Source organism: Procambarus clarkii, chromosome 14, assembly GCF_040958095.1.
Source record: "Procambarus clarkii isolate CNS0578487 chromosome 14, FALCON_Pclarkii_2.0, whole genome shotgun sequence".
In the NCBI taxonomy this organism is placed as follows: Eukaryota; Metazoa; Arthropoda; class Malacostraca; order Decapoda; family Cambaridae; genus Procambarus; species Procambarus clarkii.
The window spans coordinates 11,735,375-11,748,868 of record NC_091163.1 but is presented as its reverse complement, the minus strand read 5'-3'; the positions used below and the strand labels follow the sequence as shown (position 1 = coordinate 11,748,868).

General features: G+C 36.7%; 1 protein-coding gene across 2 annotated transcripts in view; it reads right to left on the bottom strand.

Moving 5' to 3' along the window:
- Nucleotides 1–5,641: 5,641 nt before the first annotated feature.
- LOC123771486 (cell surface glycoprotein 1) overlaps nucleotides 5,642–13,494 on the bottom strand; it is a 120,988-nt gene continuing 113,135 nt past the window's right edge. For both annotated transcript variants that reach the window (XM_045764057.2, XM_045764049.2), the window contains 4 exons: nucleotides 12,273–12,480; nucleotides 9,795–9,933; nucleotides 8,300–8,475; nucleotides 5,642–7,102 (listed from right to left, as the gene is read on the bottom strand). In XM_045764057.2, the coding sequence (XP_045620013.2) occupies nucleotides 7,057–7,102; nucleotides 8,300–8,475; nucleotides 9,795–9,933; nucleotides 12,273–12,480 (569 nt within the window). In that variant the 3' untranslated portion in view covers nucleotides 5,642–7,056. The remainder of the gene's footprint in view (nucleotides 7,103–8,299; nucleotides 8,476–9,794; nucleotides 9,934–12,272; nucleotides 12,481–13,494) is intronic.

Sequence of the window (13,494 nt, the reverse complement as noted above, 5' to 3'; positions counted from 1 at the left end):
TATTACTTTTCTCTTCCTGATCTTAAATACTTCTTGAATTCATTACTGGACCAAAACGTCGTCGTCTCTTCACTTTCTAGTGTGTGGTTTGGTCAACATATTTTAGCCACGTTATTGTGACTCCTCATCTGCAGAATATTAGAAAGTTTTCTTTTGCAACCAGTGGTAGACGGTTGGAACAAGCTAAGTGAGGTGGTGGAGGCCAACACCCTCAGTAGTTTCAAAGCGTTATATAACAAGAGGACTTGGAAGATGGGAACACCATAAGCGTAGCTCTCATCCTTTAACTACACTTAGGTAATTATAAATTTTTTAAACCTATCTATAGAATCTGCCTCTCTCTATAGAGCCCTCCTCTGTTTTTGTGACACCTTATTAGACACAGCCCTCTGCTCTGCTCCTTGCTCGTGCTGTACACTGTAAGTATACAGCCTGGAAAAGATGCTGGCACTGACAGACACTGATTCTTTTATTTTGTTTCGGAAGATGAGTACAGTCGCCTTTAGGGCCATCCATAGAGTTTAACGGTAGACTTGGAAATCTTATGTCTCCACCATTACTGTTGACACCCGTCTTCCTCAGATCTGGAAGAAAATCAATAAACCTGCAGGTAAATTTGTTCCAGAAATATTGTCTGATTTCATTTCCTTGGTTCTGTCATGGCAGTTCTGGTATTGGTAGCAATGAAACTGAGTTCGTGCTTTTCAATCGTTAGTCCCATTACTCATCTTCCTCCTACTTTCCTTGCTCGTAAGCCCTTTATTGAATCTTGTCTCTTGGACTTTTACACTCGCCTACATCTCCCCTACAGTGATTTCTTCTCTCTGAACTCAAATCTGCCCTGTCCCTCTGCAATTTTATGGCGGCAAGCTTGGATGGCATTCATTGAGAGGCTTCATCACCTCCCTCAGTGTGCCTTTCAGTTTTTGCTGAATATCTATAACCACATTTGGGAGGCAGTTGTTCTTCCCATTCAGAAACCTGGTACTGAGGGGACTTTTCCTAAGGATTTTTGCCCATTACCCTGAGTTGTGTCTGCAAACTTTTTGAACATATGGTTAATGCATCTTGTGGGGGTCTTAAAATGTCATCACTACCTCTCCCCCCTCTCAATTTAGTCTTGACAAGTGTTGCAGTACGGTTAATATCCTAGTGGACTTGAGATCTGTATTCATACTGCCTTTGCTGTGAATACCTCTATTGTTGTCATTCTTTTTGAACTGGAAAAGGCTCATGACACCACCTGAAGGTACAATATTTTAGCCCAACTACATTCCTTTGAGCTTCAAGGTAATCTCCCACTCTTCCTTTAAAGTTCCTTTCTTGTCGCTCATTTAAAGTAAGACTTCGTATCACTTTCTCTGACTCTTTTTCAACAATATGATCTTTCCAAGGTACCTGGATTGTACCTGGAAGGGGTTCTGGGAATTCTTGTACTCCCAAAGCCTGGTCCGGGGCTAGGTTTGACTTGTGAGAGCTTGGTCCAACAGGCTGTTGCTTGGAGCGGCTCACAGGCCCACATATTCACCACATCCTGGTTGGCCTGGCACTTCTTGTAGAAACTATCCGTTTTTTTTCTTGAAGACGTCCACCGTTGTTCCGGCAATATTTCTTATGCTCGCTGGGAGTACAGTATGTTTAACAAACGTGGACTTCTGATATTTACAGTATATAGTGTTCTCTGATTGTGCTTATGTCACCCCTGCTCTTCACTGGTTCTATTCTGCATTTTCTTTCATATCATTCACTCCAGTATGTTGTTATTTTATTGTGTAGATTTGGGACCTGGTCCTCCAGTATTTTTCATGTGTGTATTATTTGTTTCCTTTCTAGGGAGTACATTTGGAGAGCTTTGAGACGATCCCAATAGTTTAAGTGCTTTATCATATCTATGTATGCTGTAGATGTTCTCTGTATTCCCTCTATTTCAGCAATCTCTCCCACTCTGATGGGAGAAGTGAGTATCGAGCAGTACTGTACTCAAGACAGGACAGCACAAGTGATTTAAATACATCCATTGTGATGGGATCCCTGGATTTGAAGGTTCTCATAATCCATCCTAAAAATTTTCTGGCTGATGCAATATTTGCTTGGTTTATACTCCCTAAACTTTAAGTCATCAGACATCATTATTCCCAGATCCTTTATATGCTGCTTTCCTACTATGGGCAGATTTGATTGTATTTTGCACTCTGTATTTTGTTTAAGGTCCTTATTTTTATCGTACCCGAGTACCTGGAATTTATCACTGTTAAACATCATGTTATTTTCTGCTGCCCAGTCAAAAACTTTATTAATATCTGCTTGTAGTTTTTCAATGCCTTCTACAGAAGTAATTTTCACTCTGATTATTGTCATCTGCAAAAGATGACACAAAGCTGTGATTTGTATTTTTGTCTCTATCTGATATGAGAATAAGGAAAAGCAGTGGTGCAAGGACTGTACCTTGAGGTATAGAGCTTTTAACTGTACTTGGACTCTATTTTATTTGGTTGACCGATACTCTTTTTGTTCTGTTTGACAGAAAATAGAATATCCACCATTCTACTTTACGTTATTCCCATTGACTTAATTTTGTGTGCTCCATGGTCACACTTACCACATTCCTTTGTGAAGTCCGTGTATTCCACATCAGCATTGTTTTTCTTCTAATGCCTTGGTGATTTTATCATAGTGTTCTGAGCACTATTATTTTCTTTGTTGCCCTAGATGGTCTTTTTTCCTCTGGTATTTTCACAGCCCTTTATGTTGATGATCTCACTCTGCTGTCATGGTGACGACTCCCCTTTCCTCCAACATGTGATTGATAGTGATGTCCTGGGCTGCCAGTCATGACTTCCAGTTATCTACCACTAAGATTTATACTATGACACTCGGAAGCATGTCATTCTTCATGCCCCAATGCTGCTCTATGGTAATCTCCTTCTGTATTAAGATTGTTAAACTTTTGAGGCTGGTCTTTGACTCGTTTGTCTTTGTCATCTCATATTTCTCACCTTTGAGTTGAATGCTCCAAGGTCCTTCCCTTGCTTAAAAGCTTGTCATGTAATTCCTGGGAAACTGATAGGTGCACTCTTGTATTTGGACTCATGTGTTGTCTAAGCTCTATTATGTCTGCCCTGCCTGCTACTTTGACCTTTTGTCATCTTAATGCATTATACAGAGATGTGTCACAGCTCTTATACCTTCCTTTCATCTTCTTACCCTGTATGTTGAAACTGGCATCCCGTCTTTACAGGATCGTTGATAATGACTTCAGTAGCGGGCATGATTCATGCAATATCCTCACAGTTGCCCTTGTTCCCTCTCACTACCACCTTTTTTCTGTAAGAATGTCCCTTTCAAAATTCTCCATGTTTGCAATCTCTCCTTTTGGCATTCCATCCTTACCACTTCTTTTAGTCTTGGATTGGCATCTTGGGTGATATTTAATGCCTCTTGAATGCCTAGTAACACTGATGGTGCAATGTAGTCTTCCCAGCTTGGTGCCTTCATTTGATAATTACTATTTGGGTAAAGAGTCTCTGCAATTAACAATTACTCGCATTAGCATCTTCCCTCTAGTCCCCGATAGCAGATTTTTTTTAACAATAAAAATCTTTATGACTAAAGAATATGATATGTAGCTTGGGGAACATCAGTAAAATATTGTATGTACTGTACAGTACTATAATTTGCCCATAAGCTGAGAAAGAGGTATATTTGCTCAGACAAAAAAAAAAAAATGCAGTTGTGGCAACTTTTTGCCACTTCCGAAGCCTACAGACAGAACAATTAAAAAGTAAAATACTTAGTTATTGAATAAAACCATTTTGGGAAATTTTCTGGGTGCCCGAGTCAACTTACAGAAATACTAAAGATATTTACTATTAAAAAATCACTAATGTTTTTGAATAATCCATTAATATTTTATCCAAAGAAGCTCTTGGGAGGTAATGCGATCAGTTGTTCTGTGGGCACTAAAGGGTTGGCAATTTTTTCTAAATATTTTTCTTGACCTCAAGAGGTCTCAGGAGACTTCTTGTGGTCAGAGGCACAACTATACACCAGCAGACTTTACTTCTGGGTACCCAACTGTTAAACAGCCAGGGAAATCAGTCATACATACTGAAAGATAAAAGGCTGCTTGAAATTTGTTCAAAATAAAGCATGTCCAAATTACAAAGAGCTACCTACCTATTTCTGGGGAACCATTAGATGCACACTCCTCTCTCATTTTGGCTAAACTAGATTATAGCTGTCCTGCTTAATCGTCTGCCTCTCCTTCCATTCTTCATCATCGTCTTGATGCTCTGCACCATACTGGGTTAAGCCTCGGCTCTGCTTTCGTTCGTCCTCTACCCTGAGCTTATGTTGAAACTGGCATCCTGTCTATAGGATCGCTACTGTCTACGTTACCTTGCGCGAACCTAACAACACCCTAACTCACGTCGTTCGTGCTTTGACCATTACCCGTTCACTTTCATCACAATCCTTTTCCCATAGTTGTCTCGCTTGCAAGATTCTCTCTGTTCAAAATGCCAATATTTCTTGTTTCATCACCAAGGGGACCCCCTTGGAGGGTCCCACTTCCAAAGTTTTGCAAAACCTTTACCAACAGAGGCTTCTACCTCTCCTACAGTACTGACACATGTTTTCCTTGCACACTTTTCTTCACTCTCCTGGTCCATTTCAGTCTTTACAGGTGGCTCTAAGTCTGCTGCTGATGTGGGCTACTTTGTTGTATTTCCTGACAACACCTGTGTTGCCTGCCTCCAGAGACTAGCATCTTCATGGCAGACCTTTATGCAATTTTGTATGCTTTGTCAACTACTTTCTCACTGTCAACATTCCTTTGTCGTCGTAGTTGAGACTGCCCTCATGTATTGCGAAGTCATTAAATCCAGTCAATCCTGTGGTAGTCAAAATTCAACATTTGCTTTTTCTTATCTTCAGTAGATTTAAGATAGTAGAGTTTTGCTGGGTTCTCGGCCATATTAGAGTTTCCTCCAATGAACTGCAATTGCCGCTAAGGAACCTATCCACACTTGTCCTATTTCCAACAAAGGCATTCCTTATTCTGACTTCTACCCAGTCATTCATTCCTTAATCTGTGCCAATTGGCCTTCCGTTACTGGTAGTGGGTCCTTCCACTAACTGGCAATGGGAAACGGCTCTGGTGAGGTTACGTATTGGCCATACAAGTTTAACTCGCATGGGCACGTAATGGAGTGCTGCCCTGCTCCTTATTGTCCCTCTTACTGTCGTGCATATCCTTGTTGAATGTCCTGACTTCCAGGACGTTTGTCTTGCTTCTCTACTGTCCCTCGATAGAATCTTTGGTGAATCTGGTACCTTTGATATCACTCACCTTGTGTGTTTTTGCTCTCCCCAGCTTGGTGCCTTCTTTAGATAATTATTTACCTAGATGTTCAAAATGCTTCATACTGTTTCACAATGTGCCAGTATTAAAGCCCACTAAAATTACACTTAGTACTATACTAGGTATTAATGGAAAACCTATTTTATATATTTTAAAGATTAAAATTGTTAATGTAAATTAAATCTCTTTAATAACCTTGAAAGACTAAAATTAATATTCCTTCCATCCTAAACCTTATATACAAAACTTATGTACATTAAATGAAAAGAAAAGTTCACCAAATCACTGATGTTTTATTTGGTAGTACAGCAAATTTACTGTTGTTTGTGACAGTAATGTATGCAATATGAAAGAACACTTACAGGTAATTAGAAAACCTTTTCAACTTAAGATTTTTTTTCCTCTTTTACATTTGTTTTCCTACCCATTACCCAAATATAAATAAAATCTTCACCTGTTTGCATCCCCACAATTGTGTTCTAATTCTTTCACTCAAGTAGGGATTCATTTATATTCCTCTATGGATCAGTGTAAGTTCAATGCAAAAATTAAACTAATTTATAGTATGTCTGAATCCTTACTTGTATATTTATGATGACATTGAAAATGTATACAGAAGCTCTTTAGTAAACAACTGTGGCAAGCAACAACACTATGAAAGTAGAGGAAAAATCCCACTTCATACATAAGAGAACACCCATCAAAATGGAAGCAGGTTTCCCATACAGAGTTATGGAGGTGATTATATATAAAAATCAAAACACTGTTTGCATATTTATAAAATTATATGCAAGTGAGTACAATAGATATCAATTTCTATATAAAAATCAAAAAGCATGAAGATCATAAATTATGAGGACAGATCTCAGAAGACTTGACAAATGACAACAGATCCTTTGCACTATTTGGCAATTTTCTACATTAACCGTAAGACAGTCATTTTCAAGCATGTTAGAACAAACTAAACCAACTTAACACGATTGCATTGATACGCCCTTCACATTTCTAACGTTAAAATTAAGAAAAAAGATTCTACAGAGAACAGTTATGCATTGACTATACAGTGGAGTGGTGTATCTGTGACTGTTTCTCACCCTTGACTGGGCTGTATGGGTGCAACAGCATTTCTGGAATTATGATGTCTCAACATACATTAGACCCAGTACACGATGTATATACTCAATGCTATGCACAATCTTCTGACCAAGACATGCAAGGGTGAGAATCAGAAATAGGGTGACAAGAGGCACAATAGCATCAACTGATTATCTTCTCAATAGCACTAATATCAGCTGGAAGTGCCAATTTCATTAAAATGTGCCTCTTTATTCACAAAATAGTCTCTAATCTCCCTACACCTCACAAGAATAGGTTGCTGGGCTTCAGTCTTCAGTAATATATGTTGCCAATGAAATACTATAAAACTTTAGCATAGTAAGTTAACAATGTCCACATACTATCAAAACACTAAGTGCAGCAGTATAGTATATTCCCAGCATGAAATACACTGTGAAGAAAGGGAGTAGTGCATGATTGGCCACACCACTAGGTTGGTTCTCCATTGGCATCATTCTTCGCATGCTGACGAGAATACGCAGATGTCGAAGTTGGTGCAGGTGCTGCAACGCACCAGTGGTTCGATGTAGCACACAAATATAGATGCACTCAGGATATCACAAATTGGCATTTCATTCTTACTGGGTCTTTTCCTTATTTCCAATCGGGAGAGCAGCCTTTACCCTATAAAAAGAAAAACATTAGTATGTCTTGAGACTAAATACAGTAAAAGTTGGAAGGTTTAAAAGATTGTTAAAAAGCCTAATAATTCAAATAAATGCAAAGAATAAATTAACTGACAAGAGAACTTTCACCAATCATGATGTACTGTTACAGTTTTCCACTTGTGGGGATGGTATTGAAGATCATCATACCAAGCAGTATTTTATAACATCTGTATACCAATACCTAAATAAACTTTAAAATGGCAAATTAAAAATAAAAATAAAATATTTGAACAACTTTCATGGCAAAATGTTATCAAATACTAAAATCTTTATATTTTTACTTATGGCACATATTTGGGCCTATATTACCTTACAGAATGGTATGGATTGTACACTATAATTCACATTGTACAGACAGGCAATTAAATTCATATTGGGTGTTGTACATTGTATCCATAGAATTCTGGAGGCAAGAGTCACAAGGAAACAGTATGATTAGTGACAGGTATGAAGAGTCTAGTTCAGCAGAAAAATTCTTGGAGAACAGGAAGTCGTTTTAGGAAGTAATGAAATAGTAGCAGGAAGACTGGTAGATGGGAAGACTTAACTGGGAATGTTAAACTAACATGGGACAATGTTAAATGATGAAGGGGAGTTTAGAAATGGGTAGGATACTTTTAACAAAACGGGTGAAAGTGGTGAAAAGGGGGCTTAATTGGCTTTGATGGAGCATGAAGAGTGCAAGATTATATGACAACTGGATGTACCTATGGAAGAGGCAAGTACATAATAAATGTGGTAAAGCTTCAGGTACTCTATGTATAGCCCCAATGCCTTGCTTCCTGCTGGGAGCATCTCATCGTAGGGTGATCATATTAACTGGACAAGCGGGGTTATCCAGCTTGTCCAGTTAATATGCTAATATTACTAGTTATCCATATTAACTGGGTAACTGGTAAATGAGGATGGAGAACTGAATATTTATCTTTCATTAAACCAAGAAATGCAAAAGTGGGGTCTGAATATTGCAGTCTTATTGTATTTTTTTACATTCAGTCAAGTTATTCATTAATACACCTCCAGAGCTATCTATTAGCTATTAGATATAACCCATCATTGTTAAACTATTGTAGGCTAACTGCCACAAATTTAAAATGGCCAGGTTTTACCCAGTTGAACAAATTATTTTACAATAATGTATACAAGTCCTTACTTTGACATAACATCGTTGACCTGGTTGCGAACAAGCCCCACATACTGATCAATTTGGGCCTGGTTTTGTTCATACACCTTGGGTAGAGTGAAGAGTGCTACCACAGCCAAGGTGACCAAAGTCAGCCCATTGAACCAAGACCCGACATATGTCAGACACCACAGCAAGCAACCAAACTGGAAAAAAAAAAAAAAAGACACATGTAAGCACATGCACAAGTATCACTTGGATATGACAGTATAGTCAAACTATATAAATTTAATATTTATTTTATATATATATATTTTTTTTATCAGAGAGATTATTTATTTATTTACATTACTATATTTTTCCATCTCATTTATCCAAACTTACGGCTATAAAGGAAAGTACTTTTGAGAAGAAAAGATACCAACCTTGCATATAGTACTGTCAATAGTAACATCACAGGAAACTAATACAAGCACATTAGTGTAGTATATTTCTTACCCAAATTACCCACACACAATATCTAAACAATCTGTGACGTCCTGTTCACTGCCATTGAGCAAGAACGTTTCACTTACATAATTACTAATCCTAATTCTTTGATAAAACTTTAGAACCAAAAACTATATTGATTGATTGCATTAGGTACAATAGGTAATGGAACCAAATACAAAAATGGTTCGCACTGTGTGCTCAAACTGTACGCCTTGTAACAAAAAAATTCTAATGGATGTATTTACATAGTCTGTAAGTCATGTCCTTTAGCTCTAACTCCACACTGGATCATTCTAATGTACTTCCCCATCTTTTTGCTACCTTCATTCTGGTTAGGTTGAGTAACATTCCTCTGAATAAACAAGTTGAAGAGTCAAACAGAAAAGTATTGTCCTCACAGTATCACTTTCACCGAGCTGCTATAGCCTAATTTTAGTCGACTTTCAAACTAGACATTGCCTTTCTTATGGAAGGCAATATCTAGTTTGCCAACTTTATTTTTATGAGGCACTACTGGTACATTAGTTATCTGTATTAAAACATTTAGTTCTCTTGGGATTTCTGCCAAGACCACAAGCTGCTACGCTTGATATTTTAAAGTATCTGACATTTAGCCCAGAGATTTCACTTCTTCATTCAACTGTAATTTTCCTGCTAGCTCATAGCTACATTCTTACTATTACTCTATCCTATCTGCTACTAGTTTTTGTGTTTTCCTCTCCGATATTATCCGAGCCTCTTCCTGTGTATTATGCAAGAAAACCTAATTTCAACTGGATCTACTTCCTTACAAAAATCCCCCCCCCCCCTCCAACAATCAGAGACCTGCATGCATTGTACTTAAATCTACAATTCTGGCCTACAATTCTACAATTCAATGAAAATCTTCATTGAGGTAGCAACAATGTTAAATCAAAATTATAATAACTTTTTACTTTCTAATTTGTATCCACATTTAAACTTCTCGGTTAAATCATTCACTATCTAATACCTAACTTAACCAAACTGTCAACAATTGCATAGTACTACTTACTTTGACGGAGTCAACGAGATCTTCCACGAGGAAAAGTCGCTTAATTTCAGAAAATTTGGGGTTGAACCAAGTGACAAAGGCATCGCTGAAATCACGTGCTTTATCTTGAGGCAGATCAGTATCCAGTTCCAGGAAACTCCTAGAAGATTTAGTCTACATTGTTATTTCTGATAATCACAATGATAATTATGAGCATTTTATGAAACTAGAATGCTTCTTAACACACTCCTTAGCACCTCACAGTATTGTTGCAATAAATAACAGTACTGTAGTTTGAATTGATGACAATTTTATCTACTTTTCAGATTGTATTATCGTGTCCAGAGTTACATGTAAGTAATTAAATACAGCTTCCATAACACTGCAAACCAATTGACAACCTCACTACATGGGATATATATAACATGTACTGTATTTGATTTTTTAAACATTTAATATCAAAATCTATGAACAAAAATTTTACTTGCTTTCCAAAGCCATCAGTTTTCAGCATTTCTAAATATTACACTGTAATGTCACTCAAAAACTAAGATGTGGTTTGATAAGAAATGTATGCATAGGCTGGTGATTATGGTGTTGGTAAGGAGTGTAAGGGTGCAAGGGAAGGAAAAGTAGAGAGAGGAGTTGGTCATTCTAGGTATTAGTTGACCCCTTAGGATGAATTTTCAAAACTCTGGACGATGTTTGCAAGGTTTATGTTCCACTGAAAAACTAAGTAAAGTGCCAGCTAAGTAAAGAGATATAACAGATCTCTAAATAACAAGCCAATTTTACTCTAGATTTGCCGATACAAAACTGACCTTTTTGGGATTTAGATCTATACTGTACTGTATTTTGAATTGGGTGTGGCGAAGTACGAAGTCATAATTGGTAATATTCTAGCCTATGTTATTTTCAAATGTTTGTTATTCTTGGACATTTAATAGTCAATAGTACTTTAGTTTAATTTTATAGATTTTTTTTTTTACTGTTCTATAAACTGAATAGAAGAATTTATTTGTGGGACTTACAGCGATTGTAGAACTACTGAGTGCATGTGTACCAATGTGTTGTCCTCAAGTGTGAGTGCAGTCTGACCTCTTTTTCCAGCATTACTCACCAACTTTTGTTGTCTGGCAAGTGTTAAGGATACAGCAGGCAAGAGGAACTTCCTTACCGTGGGTAAGATGGCAAGTATTGCAGAAACTAATCATGGATAGAGGCATTCAAAACTAAAAGAAGCCAATCTGAACAGTGGTGATAATGGTTACTGGAAAACACAGATCTTTTTAAGTACTGTGCTGTACTGTATAAGATTTGGATGAAGCCTTTTACCAATGGTTTATGTATTATCACCCCTGGGTTTGCCTGTTGGTAGTGCACATTTACAATCTGTAGCCGAAACAAAGGCACGAGCCACAGGCATTGAGAACAAAGGCCTGTAAATGATCAGTGTGATGTGAAGGCATGTCAACTGTATGGTATTACAACTGTTTTGCTGCCATCGAGGTACAAAGACGAGGCTATGATACAAAAGGTATTTCAAGCTAACAAATAAATGCAACTTTTCTAGGAATGTTTAGTTACCAAAAAATAATTGTTTAAATATTATTTGCATATCATGTGCCTATTTAGAAACAAAGCTAAAACAAATATGGATACAGTAAATGGTTTTGTGGAAGCTAATCAAAATAATTGTGCTGTAACATAGTCTTGAGCAATCAGGTGGCAAGTACTCTACTGTATATGGTACTGCCAACCATAGTGCTTTCAGGCCATATGATTGGCCTCAAACAAGCAAGTTCGAATGTTATTTTTTTTTTATTGTACCGTTATTTTGAGCACTTTTTTTTTTTTAATTTAGTCGAGTAGAACATTTCATCAATTCTTGCCTAGTGAAAATATCAAACTACACTATACATGAAACCAATGTTTGATATACAGGCCAATGTAACAGTGAGTCGAGTAATTAACTGGAGTTAACATTTACTAAATGTCATACTGTACTGTATATGGCAAACAATATGAAGAACTTTTATAATTTAGTGGCCTTTATTATACTGTACTATATATAAACAACAAAATTGGAAATTATTGAGAGGGCCATTGGTCATGTAATGAGTATAATGTACCCTTGGCAGAAGTTTTCTCCAATATAGTGAACCCTCAATGTCCACAAAGGATGCATCCTGCAACAATGTACTGTACTGTACAGGGGATTCATATGAAGAGACTCTGCAGCTACAACCAGGAGTCCTTTATAAATTGTTAATTAATATTTTGCTATTTTTAACAGTGCATAGGAAAGAACATGCTTCGTACACATTTTGATACCAAAAATCACTTTACAAGCTTCCATTCAAGCAGGAATAAAATTTTAATTTAATATGTATATTCTGTCCAGCTTAATATAGAACACAAAAACCTTATTCACATGTTTAAAAATTACATTATAACAAAATTAGCTAGAATAGTAAAGAATGAATTCCTAGAACTTACTTGAATGGGTGTCCATCCTGTGACTTCTGAATTGCCTGCATAATATTCTTGTAAACTCGGTAGATAATAGTTACAGTAAGGACGGTCAGTGAAGTGTAGGACAGCACAGAAATGAATGATACATAGGCTAGAGAGAGCAGCAGCACTAAGAAGGCTACAAAAACCACTGCAGTCTTCTTCACATCGCGCCAGTAGATCAGGTCAACCACTGGAAAGCAAAAATTATATAAATAGTACACAAACTGTTTAAAATGTTTTGACTTAAAAAATGTAAACTTTTTCACTGTACAGTAGTGAAAAAAGTAGTGTGCAAATTACAGTATAGGTATTAAAAATCATAGGCTATAAAGAAAACAAAGTGTTGATAGTTAAAATGTTTAAACTACAATGGAATTTATTTACAGAGTTAGCTCTAAATTCCTACTTGTCAAACTTGCAGTTTAAAAGGACAAAGCCCTAGACAATGTGACAATGAGATGAATGTGCTGAGTGTGCTACACTCTAAATTTATTATATTATATATATATATATATATATATATATATATATATTATATATATATATATATATATTATATATATATATATATATATATTATATATATATATATATATATATTATATATATATATATACATAGTATATGGAGGATAAACAGTGGATAATAGGGGACAAAGCACATACAAAGGTTAATCAGGTGTAATAGGCCTATTATGTTGAGTTATTTGAGCTGGATTGTTAACAGCTTTAATTCTTATTTACAAGGCAAAACATTTGCATTGCATGATACATAGGCAGGTTTTAGCCTCTTTAAGACACTGCCTACTGAACTACATGAAGCGACTGATACAACAGCAAAGATGGTCAACTGAAGGCGCTGTTTAGACTTGTATGTGCAGATTTAGAGTAATCTAAACTTTGGCAAATAGTAACATCAAGGGCACAAGACTTTTCAACATTCTCACTAAACATAAGGGACACAACTAAGCAACTTCTCAGTGTTCAAAACACAACTTGGTAAACACCTCCAAAGGATACCCGATCAACAGGACTGATTCATATACCATATTGGGAGGAGCTACATCCAACAGCCTGGTTGACCAGACCATCAATCAGGAAGTCTGGTCAGAGACCAGATCATGGGAATATTGATCCGCAGAACCAACACAAGGTAGCCACAAGGCATACTAAGGAAATACAGTAATTAGCAAAATTTGGGAGGT